The sequence below is a fragment of the Patella vulgata genome, chromosome 4 (genome assembly GCF_932274485.2).
Source record: "Patella vulgata chromosome 4, xgPatVulg1.2, whole genome shotgun sequence".
Classification (NCBI taxonomy): domain Eukaryota; kingdom Metazoa; phylum Mollusca; class Gastropoda; family Patellidae; genus Patella; species Patella vulgata.
Window position 1 is genome coordinate 58,558,233 of NC_065882.2, and position 27,311 is coordinate 58,585,543.

A 27,311-nucleotide genomic window follows, 5' to 3' on the forward strand; every position below is an offset into this window, starting at 1 on the left:
TTTGAGAACGGAGGGGGGGGGGGTTGTGACGATCAATTGCCCCACATTTTCAAAAATAAAACTTAGTCTGCAGTTTTGGTCACGAAAGGAAAAACACAGCGTTGAAGACAGTGAACCAGTTGTACTACACAGATCTTTCTTATATATTAGAGGTGTTAATACACAGATTAAATTATCATTTCTTTTACAGATATATTAAGATGAGGCGCTTTAAAATATTCGGTTATTTAGTCTGTGGATTGTTTTCACTTTTCCTGACAATTAAATGGCGGTAGGTTCATTCTTCATTAATTGAAACACAATAATCAGATCGATCTATATTTTAGGACTTCCGAAACAAATGTGGTGTATGACACAAACAATATGTAATTTCGGAGCTAACACATGATGAAGGATTGAAACCACGTCATTTGACTCAATGAAAGACCTTATGATCTAAAGCCCACACGTTAGACCACTGGATCCCACCCTTTCCCCAATCATCAGACATATATAGGCGAAGTATTTCGAAATGTAGTTATTTATCAACTAAAGAAATGCTACTCCTTCATTAAGAATCATTAAACATACATTCTGTAAAATTTACATAAAGAGCTGACCATTCTGGCTATAATATAGCTTAAAAAATAGATAATTTAAAATGAAGATATTGAAAATTTCTTTCAAATTACTCCATTCTGAGCCAAGTTATCACTGTTTGTAGTTTTGACAAGATGTGTGCATTGTCTTAACCAGGGCACTGGTATATTAGAGACTTAGTCTCGCTTTCCTATTTTTAAATTAAAAGGTGAACCGTTCTAATCTAGTTAAAATCTCGAGTATCCGATGCCATCGAGAGTTGATTATAGTCTCGTTTTGTTAATAAATGTCTAATTTATAATTTATATAACTTTTCAGTCCTAAAGAGATACCTGCAATAGGCAGATTTAGCTCTTGCATAATATATGTTTAGCTATTGTGAATTTTATTTTACAGAAACACAATTGGTGTGTCGCCTGGTTTGGATTTTTCAAACGATAGGTTCATAATAAATATGAATCACTTTAAAATGAATTATCCACAATATGTAGACAGATACAAGCAACTTATAAATACGTCTTTGGATCTGTCCGATTTTATTTATCAACTACCTAAAGATATAAAGGTATCCAGTCTAAATCACGGGTGTAGGAAATGTTCAGATGCGTGTATAAATGTTACTTTAACGCCTTCACCTAAGTGCCGAGGGTCGCAGTGTATGTGTTACTCTCAGAATCAAATTTATAACCATTTACTTATCTCGGATAACCAATTTCTGTTTACAAAACAGATGATAACGGCAGAAAAAATGACGATACGTGACAAGAGAATTACAAATGAAACGCAAGTGCCCGATCTTTCAAAATCTGTAATCATAGTCTTAACCGGTCGTTTAGCTCTTAAAACTAAACACGAATTGCAGATACAGTTAATCCTAAAAGACAAACACGGAAACATTTTAAAACGGGGCGGAGACGATGTCCGTGCCTGGATAACGAGGTCTAAGAACAAAAGGGCGATGTCGGGTCGGGTGTTTGATTTCAATAACGGGACGTATTTAGTGAGATTTCCTACACTTTGGAATGGTACTAACACTGTTTCGATTGTTATACCCTATTACAGAGAAGAAAGTGCCACATTATTCAGATGGTACAGAACACTGAATTCTATGTATTATCACATTGGTTTGTTTATCAAAGGCACATTGAATCAAAACACTCTATGTTTACCATTGCCTAAAATAATTGGATATCAGGAAATCTGCAATTTCACCACACTCAATGATGGACGTCCTTGGTATTGTGGCCGTCCGCCATCAGCTACTCTAACTTGTGACGATTTTTCGGGGCTCAGAGACTACAGATTTTCCGATGTTGGAGCTACGCATGCCGAAAGTAAACTGCTATCAAGGTATTTCTTATATACATGTATTTTGGTTGACTCCAGGCACTGTTGGATTATACCCTAATGCATGTAACGATAACATGTAAGAATAAAGGTAACTCAGTGAATAAGACACTGGCTCTCTAATAGTAGGCCCGGGGTTCGATCCCGGCGTCGGATGTTAGGAAAAACCCAGGTCCCATGTATATTTTTGTGCTACTAAAAGAACCCTTGACAACTGGAATTGGATATAAGAGTAGGGTGTAGTACCACCGCATGCCTTTCTTCATTTGCCTAGTCGGTACGTAAATGTAAGAACGTTAAACTATTTCACCTTCATATAATAGGAAAGTTGACATGGTAAGTGTTTATTGAAAAAAAAAAACGGAAATATTTTATTTACAAACTCGATTTTCAGTCTTAATTTTGTTTTATTTATTATATACACGTATAAAACTGTCATTAACATTATTAACAGGGCACCATGCAGTCACACAGATCGAAACCTTTCAGTAATAGTAAACATTGAAGGTAAGTAAGTGGGATGTATTTTACACATTAAAGTGCTTTGGGTTCCCCCCCTCCCAATGTTCCCCGGTTACCCCCGACCCCATCCCACCCCCCCACTCTGCTAAAGACCCCTACGTGCAAGCGAATTATTGAAATAAAATTATTTGATATGTTAGTAACAAAATGACCATTTTTGTGTCGAGTGGACTTTTACCAAATTGGCAAACTAACCATGTGGTCGGGGTTCGAAACCGGTGTTGCCCGAGATAGTTTCCCAGAATTTTCAAGCATGGTATGCCCTTGTAGTGGTGCAGTCTGTAGATCCTGGCAAGAAAATGCGTCTAGCCGTTGAGATATGACGAAAATCGAGGCCCTGTATGCACGTAAAAGAACCCCTGGCGGTTGGAATTCAATTGATGTCGTATACCCGAGGGAGCCACGGTGGCTGGGTGGTTAAGACGCTGGCTCGCTAGCCTGGAGGTCGGGTGTTCGACCCCTGCATTGGCCGAGAAAGTTCATCTGGATTTTCCGATGTGGTTTCCCCTTGTCAGTAGTGCAGAACGGAGGGCCTGACAAGGACAGCTGTCTAGTCCTTCGGATGAGACGAAAAACCGAGGTCCCGTGTATACATTGGAATGCACGTAAAAGATCCCTTGGCAGTTGGAATTCGATATAAGAGTAGGCGATAGTGCCGCTGCCCGGGCAAAATTTCCCTCATAGCACACTGTATGGCGTATGCCCGTCTTCATTAGCCCAGTATAGGAGCAGAATAGTAGGACATTAAACCCCATTTCGTATACCCGACTTTTTAGCTAATTTGCAGAAAAAATCAACGCTAATATCAATTTTATTTTATCTTTTATCAGGTAAAGATATTTCAAGGACCAATCTTCCACTGTGTTCAAATCTCCCTAAATGTGAAACGTGGGATCTCTCTACACCGACTGGATATTTTAACGGGTCATTTTATCAATCAACAAAATGTGACACTTCAGATAATCTTTCAACTAAAATATCCAAAGCTCTGAATAAAACAAAGTTAATAATGGTGGGAGATTCCACCATGCAACAATGGTTCGTTGCATTAACAAAGTCCATTAAATGCAAATTCGTGTCTAGAAGTGTGTGTCATCGCAAAGACTGGAAAGGTTCCGTGGAGTTTATACTACACGCTTATCCTAATCTGTACAGCGATATCAAAGGACCGGGCAGAGCAAAATACACAATAAAGTCTTATACATCTATATTTAATAGTATACCTAAAAGTGGACGATATGTGGTGGCAATGCACATGTATGGTCATTTTGCGAGAATGCGATATAATATTTTCAGAGATACAATCCAATCGTTTCTACCTGCTCTAAGAAATGCATTGAATAGAAACAGTGAACTTCAAGTATTAATAAAAGGGCCACATGTATTTTACTGTACTGGTTGGGTCCCTTGCATAAATGATTTTATGGGTCGCCATCTTGTATCTATTTTACACGAAGAAATGAAAGAGTTTCATTCTCGTGTTGTGTATTTAGACTATTGGGACATGTCAATAGCAGCTGTAAATGATGATATCCATCCACCTCCAAAATTTGTTTGGAATATGATAGAATATTTATTTGGTTTCATTCGAGAATGATGTATATTTATTACCCGGTATAGACGTTTATCCCTATGTATTATGTTAATGTTTTTTTTAGTTCAATTCCAATGTATCATCATATCCTGGGTTGAGCACGAGGTTGAATTTTGTATTGAAATTATCTTAAATATTCGATTCCTAATCTCATCATTGAATTCCGGTTTTATAAATACTGAAATATACTCAGTAACACTTTTATGTTTTTACACTAAATAAATACTTATTATATTTTTCTTTAAAGATGTTTTATGTTAGAGTTAAATCTGCCTATTGTAGGTCTTTGTTATATAAACTATTTTTTAGTCATTTATTCACATGAAAAGTCCATCATCCACTCTCTAGATTACCGTACCGGAGGGTTGTGATTCAAATGGATTAGAACATCCGTGAGATTTAAAAGTTTAACGATAAACGGTAATCGAGACTTCGACTCGATTGCCAAGTACCATTGCTGCTATAATGATCAATGTACGCAAGATCTTGCGAAACCTTCCAGTACACAGGATTGCTGAGATTCAAATGGATTAGAACATCCGTGAGATTTAAAAGTTTAACGATAAAATGGATAATCGAGACTTCGACTCGATTGCCAAGCACGCTGCGAAAATGAACAGTGTACGCTATAGATCTTGTCGAACCTTCCAACAGGGGTCGCGGAGCACTTTTTGTGGATTCTTTTGACGGACTACTATGAAACTTTTGAAAAAATGCTATGTTTTCACGAAAAGCATACAAATCTCTGATCTATACACCTCTTGCCACATTGCCAATCGTCTTTACTCTCTCACGCTCACGATTTGTTTCCCCAGTCTCTCATTACAACATTTTGATCTGTAAATAATGATGTTTATAGAAAAAGGCGACTTTGTTCTTCGACCAGATTATCATTTCTGGGGTCTCAAAACTCGCAACTAACAAAAGCTTGGGAACCTCTGTACTATAAATAATATAAAATAATATAATTCACTAGTCTCGGTTGCAAAATATCATTTTTTGTTGAAAGTAAAACGTTTGATTTTGAAAGTGTTACTTTAGCCATCGAAACTAATAGTGTCATTGATCAAAACAAGGTTTATAGATAATTTTGCATCGGTCGATCAGGCATCATTATCCTTATCTGTTTGACCTGGACAATTTTTATGTGAATGTTTTGTAAGTGAAAGAATGATTTCTTTGATTGTATAATAGTGATTTGACAACCTATTAAACATACATTATGCAAGAGCATAGGCCTGAAATGTTTTCTAAATTATTAATTAGACATTAATTAACTTGTCGAGGCCATAATCAACTCTCGATGGCATCGGATTTCTCCGATGTTAAATAGATTAGAGCCGTTCAGCTATATTTTGATTTAAGCTAAAAATGGAGAAGCGAGACTTAACTTCGAACAACCGGTGCGGTGGTTGAAATTATTGCACACGTTTTGTCAAACCTTCAAAGGGTAATATTATCGCACACGTCTTGTCAAACCTTCAAAGGCTAATCTCTTCGCTCAGAATGGGGTAATTTGAATGAAATTTTCAAATTATTCATTTTACATTATCTATTTTCGAACTATTATAGCAAGAATGGCTAGCTCGTTATCTAAATCTTACATAATGTATCTTTAAGCAACAGATATAGAAATAATTATGGTTTGAATTTTTTTTTGAAAAAAATATGATTTTCAGAAATCTGGCCAAACTTTCAAAAGCAAAAATTACGAACACCCATGTATTGGGTATAATTAAAATTAACACGATATGTGTGAATCATTGTATGATATTTCAGAAACTTCGATCTCGTAGATGGAATCATCTGAGTGTAGGTCTTCACAGAGCTGAGGCAACTACCACTCTCACTTCACAGGGACAAACCGCAGGTAATCTTCCTTTATTCTTTTCGTTGAATAAGCATATTGTTTTCCCTCTAGTAGATTGGGTGGAGCTTAATAGACCAGGAGCCCAGGGGGTCAACCTAGCTGAAAAGTGTACCAATTTTCTCCTATATGGTATTATTATTATTATTATTATTATTACAGCATATTTATAGTGCACCCTTTCATATAACATGTTCAGGGGCACTTTACAAAGTGACCATGTAAATCACACATAAACAACAAGATTATGGACATGTTAACGATTGTATACAGAGTCAGTTAAAAGCCTGATTAAATAAATGTGTTTTAAGTTGTTTTTTAAAAGAATATAGAGATGTACAACATCTTAAACTAAATGTATATCTGGTATCATGAGAATCTAAGTCTGCCGGGTTTCTGGTGGTGGGTGTGGTATTCCACGCCCAAAATGACATGCCCCTCAACTAGTGTACCGTACATTTTCATGTATTACAAAAACACCCTGACAGACATTTCTAATGGTTGGGAACCCCTGGCAGAGCTATGTAATTGTCAGACATTTTTAGTGGTGGCGTCTCTCTGACAAGAGTTATCTAATTTCCAGTCCATAGCAAGGCTAGATTAGCTGAAATCTGTACCACCTAAAACAGCTTTGGAGCTGTTTAGTACCACCACAGGAATCATTAATGGCCACTGCCAGACAGTTTGTGCGGTGGGTTACCCCTAACAGACACGCCCACAACTAGGCTAGATTAGCGGGAACTGTTCTCGTGTTTTAAAAAAATAAATTTTTAGCCAGGATGCGTAGAATACTAATATGTAAGAGGCGATAAACTCCGGTTGCACGAAATTAATTTTTGGGAAAAAAACGTTGTAATCATACCCCGACAATTTAAGAAATCTAAAAACTAAATTTTATTTCATATAAAAAAAGATAATCTAAATGATATATATGTCAACGATACAAGAACTAATGTGATAACATGTATAAAAATATTTAATGTACAATTGTTATAAAAAGAACAAAATATGGATCACATTTTTAATCGACACTGTCATTTGCTAAAGTAGGACGTACCCCCCCCCCCCCCCGCCCCAACCCCACCAAATTTCATTCACTCATTTATATACTACTACATTCAAATTCCTTTTACTTATCAAATAAACCTATCTAACCAAACTAATTTAGCAAAGTTAAGGATTAATCCGTCTCACACGAGTACGTCAATAGAATGTGTAACCCCTTGAGGCGACGGCATGTTGAAGATACTGATTGATAGAACATGTCGCATTTTTCATAATATTATATACATTTACTCGTTGGTTTATGGATACAAAGATGGATTGTCAGGCATTACACCCATAGCTATTAAGTCGTTTGAGCAGACCATAAAGGTTGTGGTGACATTTTGTTCTTCAAATGAAGTTTTTTTCTTCTAATGAACAGAAACACTGGGTATACACGAATGATAAAATTAAAGACCATCTAATGATAACTGTAGCATCCAGAGCGTGTAGATTTAGAAAAATGATTAAGGACGATAACTCGGAAATCATGAACAATCGAATGATCATGTTAATCTGCAAGTAATTAAATGATAACATTAGACTCTAGAACAATTGTGGACGATGAAAGGGTGGGCGTGACGACATTAAACATAAAAAAGGCACGTTAAATTTCCTCTGGGCTATAGTTGATGTAGATAAAATATATGTTTACATTATAAATCAATTTAATTTAGATTTCGACTAAATCTCCATATTCCCAGACTTTAAGGAGGGTGGTTGGAGTTATTTTGATCACTGTTCCACAAATAATAAACGTAGGCGGGGGTATAGTAGTTGTCTCCCTTGTCCCGATCTTCGTCGTCTTCTTCTGTAACCCGGGAGGTATAAAAGGGATATTTAGCAAAGCCAGGAGGGGCTAAAATATATAAATACAAGTAGAAAGTTATTAACAAATACAATTACAAAGTTATTAATATATATAATTACATCGATATTAATAAATAACAACACGACACAAAAAATATACAATTAACTTACTAATTATTTGCCGCTATATTATAAAACGTTATAAAATCTCAAAAGGTACAATCAACATGTCTTTTATTATATAAAATCGTAAACAAAGTATATTTGTATATATCAAGCATCAATAAATTATTTGGCTGCGCCCGTTCGGTGTTTGTTTTGTCTTTGCCGGGAATGATAGCTGTCTCCACATATAGAAAAGAAATCAACACTGTACGGTACCGATGATATTGCGCAAACATATGAAATGAAAATACGGATGTCACAAACTGTTTTAATGTAAAATGTAACAAACTGCACTCCTCCCCTTTACACAGGGCCGGATTTTGGCACATCTGACCAATTTCCTCAAATAAAGCCCCGCACTAACATTTCCAGGCAATCTGGCAGCAGGGCTATCAGGGGTCGCTATTTTCATATATGAATCAACTAATTGTGAAGTAAAGCATAGTTGGACTTAAATATGAATGAATATAGGCCTAGTTAAAGTTATTCATATCCTGGAATATATGCATATCCTGTAACTTCGGGCCTCTCAATTTGGGTTCCGCATTCTCTACAATATAAATTCTGTATGCGGCCCTGTTGACATACCAACCGTCTATAAATTTAAGACAGCGAGGATCGCTAAAGCCTGTAGATCGCCAACAATAATTATATTTTAAGATAGGTTGCCAGGCAAGGAAACATACGCCCACAGCGGCTAAATCGTCCGAGCGGTCAACAAGGGTTGTCGCATATTTATTCCTTTGTAGGTAATTGGGGGCCTTTACAAGACAGTTCCATACAGATCAGATTATAATTTGAGCATTCACAAAGTTCAATAAAGTGAAACAAGGGCCATAACTCTAGACGTAATAAACAGAAATTGCTGAAATTCAATAAGCTTCTTCGTTTCACTTATTTAAATAATGCATATAAATTTCAGAAAGATCGGATGATAAAGTTTGGTGTTAGAGCGTTCACAAGGTTCAATAAAGTGAAACAAGGGCCATAACTCTAGACGTCATAAACGGAAATTATTGAAATTAAATAGGCTTCTTCGTTTCACTAATTTAGATAATGCATAGAAATTTCAGAAAGATAGGATGATAACTTTTGGGGCTAGAGCGTTCACAAGGTTAAAAAAAAGTGAAACAAGGGCCATAGCTCTAGAAGTAATAAACGGAAATTGCTGAAATTCAATAGGCTTTTTCGTTTCCCTAATTTAAATATTGCATATAAATTTCACAAAGATCGGATGTTAACTTTTGGCGTTAGAGCGTTCACAAGAAATTGTGGACGACGGACGGACGTCCGTACGGACGGGGGCGACGGCAATATACGTCCACATTTCTATGTGGGCGTATAAAAATGATCTTCATCTAATCAACATAAATTGTCCATAAATTCCGACTCGGTCGTATTTTAGCAATGAAATGAAATGAAATGAATTGGGTTTAACGTCCTACTGTTCTGCTCCTATGCTGGGCTAATGAAGACGGGCATACGCCATACAGTGTGCTATGAGGGAAATCTTGCCCGGGCAGCGGCACTATCGCCTACTCTTATTTATATCGAATTCCAACTGCCAAGGGATCTTTTACGTGCATTCCAATGTATACACGGGACCTCGGTTTTTTGTCTCATCCGTCCTGCATCCCTGACAAGGGGGAACCACGCCGGAAAATCTAGATGAACTTTCTCAGCCAATGCAGGGATCGAACACCCGACCTCCAGGCTAGCGAGCCAGCGTCTTACCCATTTAGCCACGTGACCCCCCCCCCCCGTATTTTAGCAGCTAGCACGAACAGGGAATCTTTCAGGGTAATCAAGAGCAATAACGCACTAATTATCTGAAATCAGTAATTAGTTTCTTCGTCTTAAAGATACATTATGGGAGATTAGATAAAGAGTTGGCAGTTCCCACTATAATAGTTAAAAACTAGATAATGTAAAGGGAATTTGCTAAAAATTTCAGTCAAATTGAATTTTGGGGTTAGCCTCGATCATCATTACTAAAGTCGGTACGATAAAAACATAGTCCCGATTATCCAATTTTTGATTGAATTATCAATGAGCGTTGAGCAGCAGTTCGGATTCTAATCCAGTAAGTATCGCAGGGTAGCGATGACATCGAGAGTTGATTATGGTCTAATTAATAACTTATATAACATTTTAGGCCTAACGAAAGACCTGCAATTGGCAGATTTAGCTCTTGCATAATGTATGTTTAACCACGTAAACACTATGCCAATTCCATGTCAATATTATGGTTATAAGAGCAAGCGCCAAAGACGTGGGAGTGGATGTACGGGCTAACAGACAGTACTGACAACCATATGCGGCCGTGTTAAAATTGGGAGCATTATAACCATCAAGAAATACTATGATTAAACTATTTTCATATTTTGCTAATCATAAAAATACTAATTACAAATGTTTAAACTTACGTAAGTATGTATTAGGATGGTATAATTGTTCAGCTCCAGCGCCATGCGAGTGATGATATGATTGCCTCCCTTGACTAATTGCCAGGTGTCGCTGTATTGTTGAATGTAAAGGCACGGTTCCAATGAATATCTCTATTGGAATCGATAAATCGAAGGCTGGACCCACTGGTTCTACCCGTAACTATAATATATAACATTGAGAATATTAATTGACGGTTCCTTCATAGCTCGTGACGTCTCTGCATGATCTCCAAATCGGTGGATTGGGTCAGACTGTTAGGCCTAATGTATCAATATAGTTATAAGAACATATCCTTATATTTTAGTTCTTGAGGCCAATCAGCATTATTTTAAAACACTACAATATCCTAACAATCGTTGTTCACGTAGATTCCGTAAATGTGTCCCATTAAGATCCCAACACCGACTGAATTGGTAGAATGTATTCATCGCAGAAGCAACCTACATGTATATGCTAAATAAGGATGGCGTTTCAAATCAGCTAAATCTCTAAATACTAGCGGCTGTTTAAGAATGATTAGTGTTGTAGAAAAGTCCCTGTATCATGTTGAGGGGGGGGGGCGTATGGTTAGCGCGTCCGCGCTGTATCATAAGGTGTGCCATTGAGTCAACTGGCGTGATTTCGATTCCCCGGTTGTATGTGACAAGGAGTAGGTCGCCTGTCCAACCTCGTAGGTTTTCTCCGGTCCTCTGGTTTCCTCCCACTGCTAAAAAAGACCCTTACGCGCAAGCGAATTATTGAAATAAATATTGAACCATATGTTAGTCCCGAAATGACCTGGTTTATGTCGAGTGGACGTTAAACCCCCTCTCCTTTATCATGCGGCGCCACAGAAGGGAGGTCACATGTGTTTAAAATCAACTAAATTGTTGGGTCACACAACAACCCCTTCATGATATAGAGACAGGGCTAGAGATTCGGTGCGCCACACAAAAAGGAACTCAAATTTCTACTCTAAACCAGAGCTGTCGAGGACACAAAACAAAAAATACAACTCAACGACGTTTACAATTGCATTATGATCTGACAAGGAAGATTTTCTTTTTATCGTATAAAACAGCGTTCACAATCATAATTTCAATAATGTATGATCCTACCTCAAGAATGTATCTGACGTCAATTATATTACAACCAATAAGAAGGGATGGGGCTAAAGGAGGGATAACTATTGGTTCACTGTTCCAATTTTCTGATTCTCCAGTAGCCACCCTACCCCGTTTTCTTTTCATAATTTGTTGAGTGACTGATCGTGTTTTGGTTTTTGTAAAGAACGTTGTGGTCTGAAAATGAAAATTAAAATCATTAAGCGTTGCAGGGAAATAAGAGCGATAATAGAAACTCTTTACCAATTTTTTCTAATGCCATTATTGTCAAGAGATAATCAGTATGTTCACTGTAGATACTATACTATTAACCTGCTTGGTGGACGGATTCTAAAGCTTGCAGCCGCGAAAAGGATTATAACATATCATAACTCCAGGGAGGTGGGGGGGGGGGAGTCCAAACATTTCATGTTGAAGAGCTATAGTGACGAAGTGCCAAATATGCGAAAAGAAAGCTATAGTGACGAAGCGTCAAATGTGCGAAAACCACGCGGTGGGGTCTGGGGCCCCAGGCCAGACAATATGGAAGTAAGGGACGCTGCAGATATGCCATTTTCAACTATTCCTTCCGACATACTTTGGTCAATTCAAAATTATAGTTACTGTAAACATTTATGGTACCATGTATTACACGTATTACATGTTAAAGTCAACAACCAAACCAATTATGAGGCATTTACATAAATATTTCTGACATACATACCATTTTAAGCTCTATAGAAGTTGCACCCATTTTCCTTCTCGTTAAATTTGTGATTTCCGCATCAACATGAATAGTCTCCCCCGATACAAAGCCTCTTTGGTTTAAACTTAAAGTAGCGCTGACCGGACCAGTTCGACAGCAGAGACAGCACAATTTCTTTTGCTTTTGGGATCGGATTGGTGTCTGAAAGTGGTAAAACTAATTTAGAAAAACTTGCACACTGGTTGAATGGCGAAAAAAATAATAATTAGGTTTAGTGAACTGTATATATTCAGTCAATTGTCATTATGATTATATGTCATCGTTCAAAGAATTAACTCGGGGTTTTGCAAATACAAATATAATATAAAACAGTCCATGTGAACTTGAAACATTGATTAAATGCTAACATTTTAGTAATTGCATGCATGGGGTCGAAGTTCAGCCATCCCTATGTCACGCACCCGGGTAATGTTTTCTTAAATAGTTGCTGTTGCTGGTCTTGCAGGAGCGGGGTGGGCGTTAAGGCTCTTCCCGCCACACTTAAATCCGCTGCCCACGTCTTTATTGTTGAAAAGGAACGGACATCACCCCCTGGTAATTTCAATGGGTGGGTTCACAAGAGGCACTGGTACGAAGACAATAATACACTACAGTTCATATGTCTACGATTCATTCATTCGTTGCTGACAAAATGTTTTGTTTCAACCCAATTAATCTACCCTTTTCAGACTTAGAACATTTCATCCAGCCCTCGTAAGTAGACTTTTAGAGTTACCCATCGTGATTTAGATATTTTTTTTCAGATTTCAGACACAAACAATCCATTTTTTTTTTCGAGGGGAATAAATGCCATTACACTTCAAAGAATCCAACTGAAATGAAAGCAATTAAAAGGGGTTCAACGTCCTATTGTTCTGAAACCGTACCGGCTAATGGAGACGGTCTTCATACAGTGTGCAGTGAAGGACATTTTGCCCAAATAACTGCGGCGCTACGCCCTACTATACACACCACTGTGAACACGGCACCTCGGTTTTTCGCCCCACCAGAATTAATGACCAGACACTGTTCCTTGCCAAGCCCTCAGTTCCGTACCACTGACAGGGGGAACGCACGTCAGAAATTCCCGAGGAACGTCGTCGGCCAACACCGGGATCAAATCCGAGACCTCCAGATTTGCGAGCTAGAGTATTAGGCGCGAAACCATCGCAGCTCCGAATACAAATCAACAACATTCGTTGGTTACTAGAAAAAAAACCCAATAGTCTGTGGAGAATATATAGTATAGTAAAAGAAGTAAATAGTAAATACTCACAGCAGCTGCTGGATCTCTGTTTAAATCTAACGGACAGATCACAGTATATACTTTCTGGCACGTGTAATCACATCTCCATGGTTTCTCTATCATGACCTTGATGTAATACCGGATGTGACCATATTGACCTTCAAATGATGATGGGATATTGGATGGTAACTGAAACTGGAACGGGTAGGTGTATTGACCTGCTGGTATAACTCGCGTCTCTGACTTTGTCGCGGGGTCTGAAAAGAGACAATTACACATAACTAATGTGCTGATCAGAGGGCGAACGATAAGCAAGCTTATAAATACTGGCGATTTTAAACCACGACAGTCTTGTGTTCACAACCCGGCTTAAGTATTCTGGACTGTTTTATTGAAGTTTAGGCTAGGGGCAGCTGAATTTAAACCAATATTTTTTCCATATATATAGCAAATTGAAGTCATATCATCTTCTCGGATGAATTCCGATTCAACCTCAGTTTTCCTGATGGACGTCACCGTATCTACCGACGTCGACATGAACGCTTTGCTCGTAACCCGATCGAACACCTTTGGGATGAACTTGGACGACGGGTTCGAACTCAAGCCGTGCCACCACGAACTGTTGCAGAGTTGGCACAGGCACTCTAAAATCATTGGCAAACAATCCCACAGCGTGTAGTGAGACATCTGTGCCAGTCCTTGCCAAGGCTACTTCAGACAGGTGTAAGAGCTCAGGGTGGACATACTCGATATTGATTTCAGCTGACCCCTGCTTTGTTTCATGGTTCTCTGGCGTTTCGGTTTTGTGCATTTGTAGTGAATTCTTTCATGAAATTATCCACAGATGCTTGTAATCTCGATTTTGTCAATTGTTATGTAAATTTGTTGAAAGTTGTTGCAGTAAATAAACTTTGAATTTGGCATTGCGTTTTTTATGGCTTTGAGTGTAGATGGCCTTAAATAAGAAGTCCGCTGTCCTTCTTTCTGCTGCAATCGGGGGTTTACTATTTACTATTCCATTTTTTGTTCGATGTATGTTTTAGCCTTATGGTAATAAATATTACATTCTAGTGGTAATAAATAAAACATTCTACAGATCTTGAAACCTTTTATTTGGTGATAATAGCATTTCTAACATCGTGAGACCTGGAAAATCTGTCATTATCAAAAACTATGAATGTTGATGGATTTGTGGTTGATTGTTCCGTTCAATTTAAAATATATGTTTTTATGTTAGTTTTACGTTTATTTTGATTACTAAAACAGAGGTGTTCTATTTTTCTGATTCCTTTCTTTGTGTGTATATAATTACATGCAGTATACATTATCCGTGTAATCTATTCTTCTACAATGACTACGATAAACTCCTCATATTAAAGACCCACTTAATGGTCTACTGTGGCATAACAATACTATACCATCACGCCATACAGTGTTCTATGAGGGAAGTTTTGTCCGAACAGCGGCACTATGCTGGCCTACTCTTATTTCGAAATCATGTACCACTGACAAGGGAGACTCACGCCCGAAATTCGCGATGAACTGTTTCAATCAATAATATGAGCGACCACGAGCCACCGCGGTTCCCGGGGAGGGGAGGGGAGGGGGGGGGCAACAATAAGATGTTCCACAGAGACACTATAGTTTCAAAATAACCGTACATAATATCGTTTAAACATTAGAAACAATGTTTGCCTATAAATACAAATTTGACGTTGATGACATTTTGATGTGGGGACTTGAATAGAAACTTAACAAATAAGTTTATATAGTAACAAGGGTGTTAAAGAGTGTATTAATAGTTCTTTGGCGGATTTACCACATGATTATTGACACTAAAACAAACTGACATAATCCTTAATCATCTGCTGATAATAAAAAATGCTGTTTTAAAACATTAGCGGATTTCTGTCTACTTAATCAATTGAACGAATCGTTAGTTAAATTAGCCAAACAAATTAGGTACACGGAGCCCTCATTAAAATAGAAATAAGAAAACTATAATATATAGCTGTTGTACTATTGATTATTGGGGATGTTATTCTCATTATCTTCATATAGTTATTACTTAAATATATTATATAGGCTAATCGAATTGCCACAACCATGCTATACACGAGGTGCCAATGAAGTACATGTAAGTGCCAGAGTACCATCTCTATATTACCAAATACAATCGAAAGGAATTTACATTCTAGCCAGTATCTAAATTGTGATCAAAATACAGCTTTCAGATCAAAGACCAAACTAAATTCGAAAGAAACAAAGGTATAGAGTCGACGTTTCAGCTTGCAAAAACTGTCGACATAATATATGAGGAATATTTATACATTTTTCAGACTATTAAATCTATTAACAGAGAATTCCTTAGTGATATCAGAATACATAACTTTTTACGTGAAATTAAATTATTTCGTCTGGCTTTTTTAAAGTGTCAAGAGACCACAAATCCAGAAATACATTACTGTCTCCGCCAGATGGTCTAAAAATCGTCATTTTGCCCTTACTCGTAAAAGGGCAGATCATCATGATCAGGCGACCAAAAGACCCTAATCCCCCATCGCAGAGCTGAGAGCAGTTAACTGGTTAACGTATAAATGAGATCAACCTTTAATAGAACTGAGATGTCTCCGGTCTCACACTAGGAATCAAGGGTCAAGACCTAATTCACTAAATTCTATTTGGGTTTTTTTTAACATTTTCTTGTCAAAATGCCACCTAACGGCTGGATTTGGGGTCCAGAATAAAAGCAATGACCAAGAATAAGTTTTTTTACTCTCTGAAATAGGTTTGGTACGAAAATGACCATGTTTTAGAAGCTTCGATAATAATTTTTTTTTTAACGCGTTAACCAGTTAAAGGAAATATTAACTTGCTCTCAGTCCAGTCCCATCGGTTAAGAGTACAAGTGCAGTAAACGGTTACAAGAATAGATATGAAACAATTACTGTGTCCTTTTATAAATTATTTCATGTTATTAAATCATGATATAATTTTACCAAGGGTAATCTTACATTAACTGAACTGACAACAATTAGCTTTTGCGGTTAATTATTCACAAGTTTCTACAAAATGAACAAGGATGATAATTCTAGAAGTAATCAATTGAATTTGTTGAAATTCAATAAGATTAGATAGGATTCTGCGTTTCACTAATTTGAACAATGTATGACAATTTCAAGCAAATCGGACAATAACTGTTTACAAGATTTTACGAATTAAATAAAGTGCCATATTATCTCTAAAAGTAATTAATGGAAATTATTCAAAACAATAGGCTTCTTCTTCATTACAATAATTCTGAACGCATACACATTTTAAGCTGATCGGGCAATAACATTGGTAACTAGAAAGTTCACAAGAGTTTTCGAAGTGAACGAAGGCGATAACTCTAGTGGTCTAGTGGTAATTAACGAAAATTGTTGAAAATCAATAGAATTCATTTATTTAATCGAACATTGTTTATAAATTCCAATCATATTACATGATCAATTTTGTTGCTAAAATACTCACAAGATTTTACGAAGTGAATAAGTGCCATAATTCTGTCGAAATTCAACATGAATTTAATTTTAAAACACTAACAAAATTAGCACTTTCAATGTACAAAAACGAAATTAACGGAAGTGATTAGGAACGCCAATTTCCATTTATAGCGCGTATGGCTCTATTCTTTGGAATTTAAAATAAGACGTACATGGATCTAAAAGTACATATTAATGAAATACGAATGTATATATAGTGATTTATATATAATTTTTAAAAGTTTTATTGTAATTTCTAATCAATTATGTTCGGTGAAATACGCGATCTGCTATATTTATCTACCAATCGAGTGGCCGAAGGGAAGCAACTCGCATTTTATTGCAACTAAGATAGGACTTCTTTGACATTAAATTTCTTGCAACCCTTCTCATCATAATTGATCGTACCAACTGCTTTATTGTAGTGAATGTAAAACAAAGACGCTACGTCTCGGATGTAAACTGTTTTTGATTGTTTCGTAGAATCATCCTAAGCTCTAGGGTAGATAATTTGAATTCGCGAAAACCCCGTGAATTGACCCAGTAATTAGTGGAGTAGAAGGGAGCTTTGACACTGGGGATACTGGCGATCCTTGTAGGATATGTTATTCTTTGTTCATTGTACTCGTGTTCTGGTTTTAAAATGATCTTTGTGTCTTAAATATTGGATATTAGGATCTCATATGTTCACAGCAAGATAACAACATCAATATTGATTGAAATGGAACAATATCGAATTATAATCTGGGATTTTTAATTCGAATATTATGGAAAATATTTAGTTAGACGTTTAGCTCCCTGAAAGATGTTTCATTTCTTTAGAGCAAAAGTACATCGTGGTTGGCTTATTTCATCTAATTAGTAAAATAACATGTACATGATCAGACATAATAATTGTGTAGCAATAATATTTTTAGTTAACTGATAGTAGTGATAGTGAAAGAACCTCGATCAGTCAGGAGGTAATTGGTAGTTGACTGACTAAGCGGATGTGGACAGTTTGCTTGACACTGGATGTGGGCGTGGCCTGTCTTTTTTTTGTTACCCCTAAGCGATCGCCATGTTTCTTCTTCAAATTTAAACCAAGTATGGCGGTCGTTTAGGATGTTACCTTGTTTTATTTAATTATTTCTGTAGTTTTGTAATCGGAGTTCAGCTTTAAATGTTAACCAGTCTATCAGGAAAACTGTCTAATATTTATCAATGTGTCGACGATTAGATTCCAGAGGCAAGGTATTGGGCTTCTTTGTAAATGACATATCGAAAATCATGCCTGAAGCAGATAAAAAGTTTCAGTCTTGGATCTGATTGCCTTGCAGACGCTTTACAATCCAAGCACGCAACAACGTTGACCATTTGGTCTATCATAATTTGATCTAATCAAATAGACTTATGCTAATTTAGCGGTTTTACACAGCAATAGTTTTGATTAAAGAACGGAAAGCTAATATACCTTTTACAACAGATAATCACATAATTGAAAGGGTGCATAACAATAAATTTACTTAATTTGCATTTACTCAATTTATAACAATTCTCCATTTTCTCATGACACTTTCTGTTGACTTTTTAGTATAGAATTCGTAACAATTGCTAGAATTTACATCATTCATAATTTTGAGGAGCAATGGGTAAGAGAAAGCGGATAATAGGGAAATCCCCTCTGAAGTGGCGTCACAGCCTTTAAGTTACTTTTCACCTCACGTTGCAACAATTCGAAGTGGTCAACTCCTTCCAAGATATTTTTCAGAAATATTGCGATATGCTGGGTTCTTCCTTGTTATAAAGAATCAAGGTGATGGCAATGGATTAATGTGAACAGAGATATCAGTCTGAATTCACATTTCCGAGTTCTACATGGTCCTTAAACAGTGGTACTAATCACCGACTAGTGCATGTTGGAATATACATATATACAGGGGAAGAGTATTACAGACTTCCAATAAACAGTTGGTCTGTGTGACGTCATACGCCTTTGTGAAATTTAAAGTGTGTTAGGTTATGTTGTGTTTTTGCGGTAATATATCTCAATTAAGAGTGGATTTAGACGAAATTTAATGTTGGTATATCAACACATACGACATTTGAGCACGTATAAATGTTACGCGGTTTACCCTATGTGCCCTTTAAATGTATCCTGCTATGAAAATAGCCCAGACCGAGCCAAATAATAGTCAATTTATTTTCTGCTTAAATATAATCGTTCGGGGTTGAAAACTGGCACATCCCTATCACAGATAATGAAACAAGGTGGTCGAATCAACTAAATTAAATTCACTGTTAGCATATGCCAACAATTTGATTCCAAGCCATAAATCAATTTTCGGAAGCCTTTCTCTGTTTTCTCTCAGATAAGAAATTCAATCAAAACGTGTAAACGGTGCCAGTTACCTCGAGTTATTTTCATCGACAACACATCGATACCAATTTTACCGCAATTTTGGACTAGGGCGCCTGTGTAGTCCGTCTTGTCTGGGTTAGAAACGAAACTTTGGAAGGAAACGTCTAACCATATGAAAGTAAACACACAGCACGGAGATAGTTTAATTACCGCATTGATCTAGAATGGAAGCACGACACAAGACCAACCAAATACCAAGGGAACAGTCATAAGGTCGAGACAACACAACTTCAAGTCTGACATTCTCTGATCAAGTTAAAGTTTTATTAGTGGAAAACACTGACTGGAAATGAACAGACACTACTCGATATAAAATTGATTTCCTAATTTTGGGCACCCCACAATAATTTGAATTTTGACCGCTCTGACTAACCCGGTATTGTTTGCAGGATTAACCACCTTATGCGGTTCTGTTCAATCCGGAATAATGAATTTCAACTGCCAGTGGTTATTTTATGTGTACGTCAAGGTGTACACGGGACGTCGGTTTGTCGTCCTACCCCAACGACTAGACGCTGTTTATCGGTTAACCATGGAATCAAACCCGGTTGACCTGGCCACTCACTCGGTTATAGTATGACACTCATCTTGACGTCATAGAATAAATAATTAGCTTCCTCTACGTAGACCTACTGGTCGACTTTATTGGCTCTATACATCAATGGCCTACGTTTTACAGTGTACACAGTAGTAATTGTCTGTCAAAAATTATGAAAATCTAAAAATAACACCATACATTGTAAATAGAATGATGGCCGCTGTCTATTTCATACGCTACACATTAATTCCAGTCAGGAGTATTTTTGCCGCTATAGCTAATGTAATAAGTCTGGATAAAATTATCAATAATTTCCTCTTGATTATTGAATTAGTATAGACTATCTACCGCTTAATCTCATTATTACGATTAGACATAATAATAATTTACCGGTCTTCTGAGTGATTTAATTTAATAGCTCGTGGCAGTTACCACAACGTAAATGTGATGTACGATATATAAATTATGGATGCAATTTCTGAAGAGAAAGGACTTCAAATACATTTTATCACCCAATAATACATTCTACAGTAGATATCGCTTGTGTGATATATTTTATAATCTACTGCGATATCTCCTTAGGAGATATCGCTTTACATGAATTTGATTGGTCAGTTGAAAAGGAACTACTTTTTTTATTTTCAAAGAACAGTTCATTTCTTATTAAAAGTAACTTCTTTTTTGTATTAAAAATAAACTATTGTTATTCAATTGACCTTGATGGAAAAACTGGGTCAATATAAAGGACTTTGCAATGGTTGAATTGCTGTCAAAAAATGATGTATCACTACGCTGTAACGTTCAGTAAAAGAGAAATCTACAACAAAGAATTATATTTATCTATCTGTGCATGTAAGAAGGGATTGGGTGATAAATAAAATCTCCTACTCGTCTTTTTTGATATAAAAAAGACTGGTAGGAAATTCTCTATGTCTATATCAGCTCTGTTCAAATAATACGTTACATATATTTATACATGCATAAAACACGGTATTTCATTATTAAAGAAACTTTCCCTGGTATATTTAAGGAATAAACTCAGTCAATAACCATAAAAGATTATCCTAGTTTGAAAATGAAATGGGGTTCGGTTGTCCTAATTTTCTGCACCAACTAGACCAATGAAGACGGATTTGAATGATCAGTTTGTTTTAGACGAAGACAGCCGCAGTAGAGACTTGATAAACCATGTCTATAAACAATGTATTGGGATTGGTTAATTTGTTAGAACAGGCCAGTAAGCACAATGTCAAGTTGTGTGTGATGCCAATATTCATCAATATGTATTAATTATTACAAGAAACGTACATTAAACAAAATTAGATAAAGAGAAATGTAAACTTTGTCTGGGATTACATTACAAAGTAATTCATAAATGCATACTTGAATATTTATCTCCCAAACAATTGTTGTTGTGTATCTTTGAGATATCAATAATGAGAGACAGCTCAAAACGGAGACAAACCTTTTGATAGAAGTGTGTTCGAAACATCAAAATATTCTTCAGTGGCGGAATGGTGTCGTATTTCTCGGTACCGGCTTTCTCCCGGACCGCGCATATTCTGATCTGTCCAATGAACAAATGCCTTTCCTCGGAAAATAACTCGTATCCCTGAAAAAAAAAAAGATATATGAAAATAAAAGGATTAGCACTTGCTGTATTAAATCTAAAGTGTTTGTTTCTCGTTTACGTTTAGTGGGTTGATATTTGAAAGACCCCATGTAAACTTAAAGGAGCTAAATCGTTATTTTTTGGTACCTTGAATTGGACACAAATGGGTCGCAACGCATATAACAATGTAATATGAATGTATATAAACTGATTTACATTCAATCGTTTCTGTTTTTATTGTAATTTCTATTCAGTTATGTTCCGCGAAATACGCGAAGAGCCTAAATTGAATAGCGGTCTTTTGGCGTCTGGTTATTCCAGTCTACACCGATAGTATTCTCCCGTTTAGGATATGCTTAGCGTCGTTCAACATGTCGCTTCTTTACAAATCGCGCTCGAATACATTCTTTAAAATTTTCATTTTGTCTTAAATATTACGGTCAATTTAAACAATGTTGATTTAAATTGACCAACAAGTCGTGTTTGCAATGTCTAAGACTGTCGATGATACTGAGTTAGAGACTTGCCTCCTTTCATTGAAAATATCCTCAATCAATAGCTTCATCCAAAGCAAACTGCATACCTACGTTTTAATTTGAAAAATGAGGTATTCAATTTAATCTGACGGAAGAGGCAGAACGATATTTCAACTGGTTTTAAGTTATACATGTACACATCAGTATTCATGCGCCTTCGCCCATGCATATTTACAGAACGAATTTTTTACAAACTTCGGGTAGACATAAGATAAATGCTGTTAAATGAAACCAGGGACAGATCATAGCTAATATTGCCATCTCAGTTGGGTTCATGAATCAGTGTGTTTTTCACAAACTATGTAAGAGCATTCACAGAGTTCAAAGGATGATCTGATATGTACAAATCAAACGCCAAATTGTCAAGTCCAGTTATCATAATTATAGCCGTTTGGAAAATTGTAGTATTCAAAAGTATTACAGAGCTTTAAATGTATGTACATAGAATGAACGTTTCCAGAGTTTTATATGTCTGTACATGACTAGAATTAACGTTTCCAGAGCTTCAGATGTCTGAACATAAATTGCATGAACGTTTCCAGAGCTTCAGATGTCTGTACAATGAACGTTTTTAAAACATTTTCAGAACTTCAGGTGTCTGGTGATGATTAGAATGAATGTTTCGCGAGCTTCAGATGTCTTTACATAACATCAACGTTTTCAGAGCTTCAGATGTCTGGTGATGATTAGAATGAAAGGTTCCAGAGCTTCAGATGTATGTACATAGAATGGACGTTTTCAAATTTTCGGATGTCTGTACATAGAATGAACGTTTCAAGAGGTTCGGGTGTTTGTACATAGAATGAACGTTTCCAGAGCGCCAGACGTTAGATTGAACGTCTTCAGTTTTGCTGCATACAATTGAACTAATTTTATTCATTAAAATATATTTTCGAGACTGTTTCTTTAATTCTACCTCATCCACAACGAAACATACGCCTAAGACAACTAAGTCGTACCGATGTTAGTAATGATGATCGAGGCTAGGTTGAAAATTCAATCGCTAAAATCTCGGTTCAGAGTGGATCAATTTGATTGAAACTTTCAGCAAATTCCCTTTACATTATCTAGTTATTAACTATTATAATGGGAACTGCCAGCTTTTTTATCTAATCTCCCATAATATGTCTTTAACTTTAGCCTTTAGAGCATACACAAATTTTTTCCAAGTAATCAAGGACCATAACTCTGTCAGTCATTATCGGAAATCGCTGAAAATCAATTGGCTTCTTCGTCTCATGACACTGTGTATACATTTGAAGTCAATCGGATATTAACTTTAGCCTATAGAGCGTCCACCAGAAATTGTGGACGCTGGACGGACGGACGGACCTGCGGGCCGACCGCAAGACAATATACGACCACATTTCAATACGACATTAACAATTTTAGTATGAACTATACAAAATAGGCAAAATACAAGATATAGCATTAATTACATATGTTGAGCGCTCTGGAAAATGATCATTATTACTATACACAAATTTAGAAATCACGTTATTATATGAGAAAACAATTCATTGTTGATTATTATTCCAGACATTGGAGACTTTCAGACATTTAAATTAATAATAATTTCATTTAACAGACACGGGCAATCAATCACATAAACAATACTGGCAATAAATCTTTATTTAGATGATACATTTTATGTGTTTTTATGAATCATAGTAATATACAGCAAATATAGAACTATGGTGTCCAGACCAACTAACTTGATGGGGGTAAAGACGAAATTATCCATTCATCATGACATTTAGTCAACTGCTGTTTCACATAATATTAATATGACATATAGTCATCTCTAAAGGTAGATATAAATGATATATGCGTGCGTGCATTGACACGTTTGCGTCACTTCCGGCGATACTGCGAGACAGACAACACGGGTTTTTGTTTTATTGATAGTTAGTTTATTGAGATATTTATTGTTTAATTATATATTTTAATAACATTGGTTGTATATATGATGGTCTTTATTTATTGTAATGTTGTTATAATGATTAAAATTCATCTGTTCGGTAGTGTCGCCGATATCTCACAATTATGTGTTTGGTTATCTGTGGTGACTGAAATGGGTGTAATTTGAAAGAAAGAAGCGGGGTTAGAATGAGAATCGCCATCCTGTATAGATATCTTGTCATTTATGGAAGGGTATGGCTGCCAATATTAAATGCTCTACGAAAATGTCGTTTCCATTGATTATATGTAAAAAGTACAATGTACAAAATCCTAATACCGATAATGATGAAGTCAACATACCTCTAAGGCAAGAGTTAAATGTAAAACGTCAAATGTTAAGTTAAATGTAAAACGTCAAATGTTAAGTTAAATGTAAAACGTCAAATGTTAAGTCGGTGGCTAGGTGGTTAAGACGCTAGCTTGGAGGTCGGGTGCCCGATCCCTGCATTGGCCGAGAAAGTTCATCCTGATTTTCTGACGTGGTTTCCCCTTGTCAGTGGTGCAGAACGGAGGGGCTGACAAGAACAGTTGTCTAGTCCTTCGGATGAGACGAAAAACCGAGGTCCCGTGTATACATTAGAATGCACGTAAAAGATCCCTTGGCAGTTGGAATTCGATATAAGAGTAGGCGATAGTGCCGCTGCCCGGGCAAAATTTCCCTCATAGCACACTGTATGGCGTATGCCTGTCTTCATTAGCCCAGTATAGGAGCAGAACAGTAGGACGTTAAACCCCATTTCATTTCAAATGTTAAGTGTTAAATGACAAATGTTTTGCGGGAAAATGCTTTTTTGACGTGTCTACATTTTACATTTCCCTCATTACATTTTACATTTGCGCTCTGCCACATCCTATTTGTCCTTCACGCTTTCATAGCAACTTTCGCACACCATCAACTTTCATATGTAGGATATCACGTGACTTGTTATATGGAGACAATGTCGGTCTCGGTTAGAGTCACAAAAGCTTGGCGCTGTTAGTTTAGGTTTATTTATTTCCGATTCGCCAAGGAATCGGGTCATCTTTTAAGAGTCTCTATGCACGACTCCGACACAATAATCCAGAAATATTAATTTTGTGAAGTTAGGCGTTCATGTCATGGTAGCAGTCGAATTACTATATAGATACTAAAGATATTTATTACATAAAACATATACAGATTTTGACGATGAATGAATTTGTCTTCCCCTCCAAAAATGAAGATATGTAAGAACGGTATGCTTAAATGAAAGATGATGTGTAGGATAGTTGTTTCGAAGTCAAGTAGGGATTCGAATCTTCCGATACTTCGAAAGTCCCTAGAATTCTGACTGACCAACATCTGTCAACATATATCTTTAACGGAAAGGTTCATTGTCATGCCATGGATGTCTAAAACTTAACTGACTGCAAGGCAAAACTTGTGTTTCAGTAATTCGCAAAATATAAGTTATAGGACAGAAACTGGCCAACGTCTGCCAACATATATCTTTCACGGAAAGATTCAGTGACATGGAAGAGTCAGAATAATCGGACTAAAGAACAGCGCATGCAGTGCGTATGTGTCTAAATAAACTTGATTGACAGCATTACAAAACCCGTGTTTCAGTAATTCGCAAAAATATTAGTTGTAAGACAGAAATGTACTAGAAAGTAAGTGAAATAAATTATTTCATAATTACATGTTTAAACCTTTAATTGAAATTCCAGAAAAGAGAAAATAAATCTCCCAACAGTTTTAAATATCATGGCGAAATGACGGTGAAATTGATAGATGAGTTAGAAATAGTAAATGTTCTAAAAATGGCATCCTGCCTGACTAGTTTAATAGGTCTTGTATTATGGTTCCATCTTCATAAGCCCGGCTGGTGCAGATAAGTAGAACGTTAAACCCCCTTTTATTGTGTATCAGCAAAGCGTATTGCTTAATATAAAAGAAGGTGCGAGGTAGTGGTGATGTAGGTGTATTATGGTGTGTGTGTGACAGGGTGGGGTGCGGTTTAAATCATAAGATCTCACTCGGCAAACCTCTGCGGACTCCGGTGCCATATATCTAACCATTGCAAATTGTGGCGCCCATGAAGACGCCTGTGAAGAGTGTTTATCTCAAGAAACTGTATATTGTTTGTTATGTACTTTCAAGTTTATCAGATTTTCTTTAAACATACATTATGCAAGAGCTCAATTTGCCAATTACAGTTCTTTCTTTAGGCCTGAAATGTTATTTAAATTATTAATTAGACATTAATTAACTTATCCAGAACATAACCAACCCTCGATGGCATGGTATCGCTAGTCTGCAATATTTACTGGAATAAAACCCGGTCTACTGCTTCTGATTAAATCAAAAAATGGGTAATCGAGACTATGTTTTTATCGTACCGAGTTTAGTAATGATGATCGAGGCTAGGCCCAAAATTCAATCGCTTAATATTCAGTTCAGAGTGGATCAATTTGACTGAAATTTTTAGCAAATTCCCTTTAAATCATCTAGTTTTTAACTATTATAGGGAGAACTACCAGCTCTTTAGCTAATCTCCCATAATGTATTTTTAAACAAAGGACAACCTTGCAATGAAAACTCTACACACTCTTTCAACAACGCTATTTTGAGAACTGAACCGGTAGCCGCATCACAATTGTATGGGTGTTGCTACATATTACTTACCGTCATACAGCCGACACTAGATGTAGGGTAGCGAAGTTTGCCGAGTGCATAAGGTCTGTCCTTGAATCACATGGTGTCGTTTCGATGCCAAGTACAGTTACCTGCAAAACCTCATGGGATTTCTCCAGGCCCTCCCACTGCTAAAGGGTTCATTCCCATATCGCCGACTCGTCGAGTTTTAGGGGAAAAAATTTGGTCGACGTTATGGGAATGAGTGGCTAAGAACAATAGACCCAAGCTGAAGGATAAACTTCATTAAGCAGATAATTTTGGGAGCATTATTTTTCTTTTTAATTTATAACAATCTTTAACACCTAACATAACACAATTTTAAATTTTTTCACGCATAAAGTGTCCACCATAGTCCAAAAATTCTAATAAATTCAGTCTTCCTTGTTCATATCTATGCTTGGAATCTTCAATCTTCCTGTTGATATCGGTGTATTTTTTATTTTTGGGTGGTTGTCGCTGGCCACTGAATTTCAATGTTCTTTTGCTCTTCTTGCAAAAATGCCATCACTTCAAAAATATTAGGATGAGCTTTTCCAATTAATTTTATTAATTAGTGAGTGAGTCGACTTCTGATAAAAATCAATTTCCGTGAACTATATTAATAATGACTGGCCCCTGCCTCATTAACGC

General features: G+C 36.5%; 2 protein-coding genes across 4 annotated transcripts in view; one reads left to right on the forward strand and one right to left on the reverse strand.

Annotated features, from left to right (window-relative positions):
• The first annotated feature begins 1,016 nt into the window (after nt 1-1,016).
• Nucleotides 1,017-4,203, forward strand: LOC126819634 (NXPE family member 2). Its single transcript, XM_050547768.1, has 3 exons — nt 1,017-1,929; nt 2,381-2,433; nt 3,279-4,203. Exons 1-3 carry the CDS (start codon nt 1,034-1,036, stop codon nt 4,043-4,045), a joined length of 1,716 nt encoding a protein of 571 aa, XP_050403725.1. The 5' UTR covers nt 1,017-1,033; the 3' UTR covers nt 4,046-4,203.
• Nucleotides 4,204-6,993: 2,790 nt separating this feature from the next.
• The window catches only part of LOC126818407 (arrestin domain-containing protein 3), a 46,531-nt gene continuing 26,213 nt past the window's right edge, over nt 6,994-27,311 (reverse strand). For all 3 annotated transcript variants that reach the window (XM_050545821.2, XM_050545820.2, XM_050545819.2), the window contains 6 exons: nt 21,378-21,524; nt 13,480-13,706; nt 12,183-12,365; nt 11,474-11,656; nt 10,355-10,535; nt 6,994-7,812 (listed from right to left, as the gene is read on the reverse strand). In XM_050545821.2, coding sequence (XP_050401778.1) covers nt 7,661-7,812; nt 10,355-10,535; nt 11,474-11,656; nt 12,183-12,365; nt 13,480-13,706; nt 21,378-21,524 — 1,073 coding nt within the window. In that variant the 3' untranslated portion in view covers nt 6,994-7,660. The remainder of the gene's footprint in view (nt 7,813-10,354; nt 10,536-11,473; nt 11,657-12,182; nt 12,366-13,479; nt 13,707-21,377; nt 21,525-27,311) is intronic.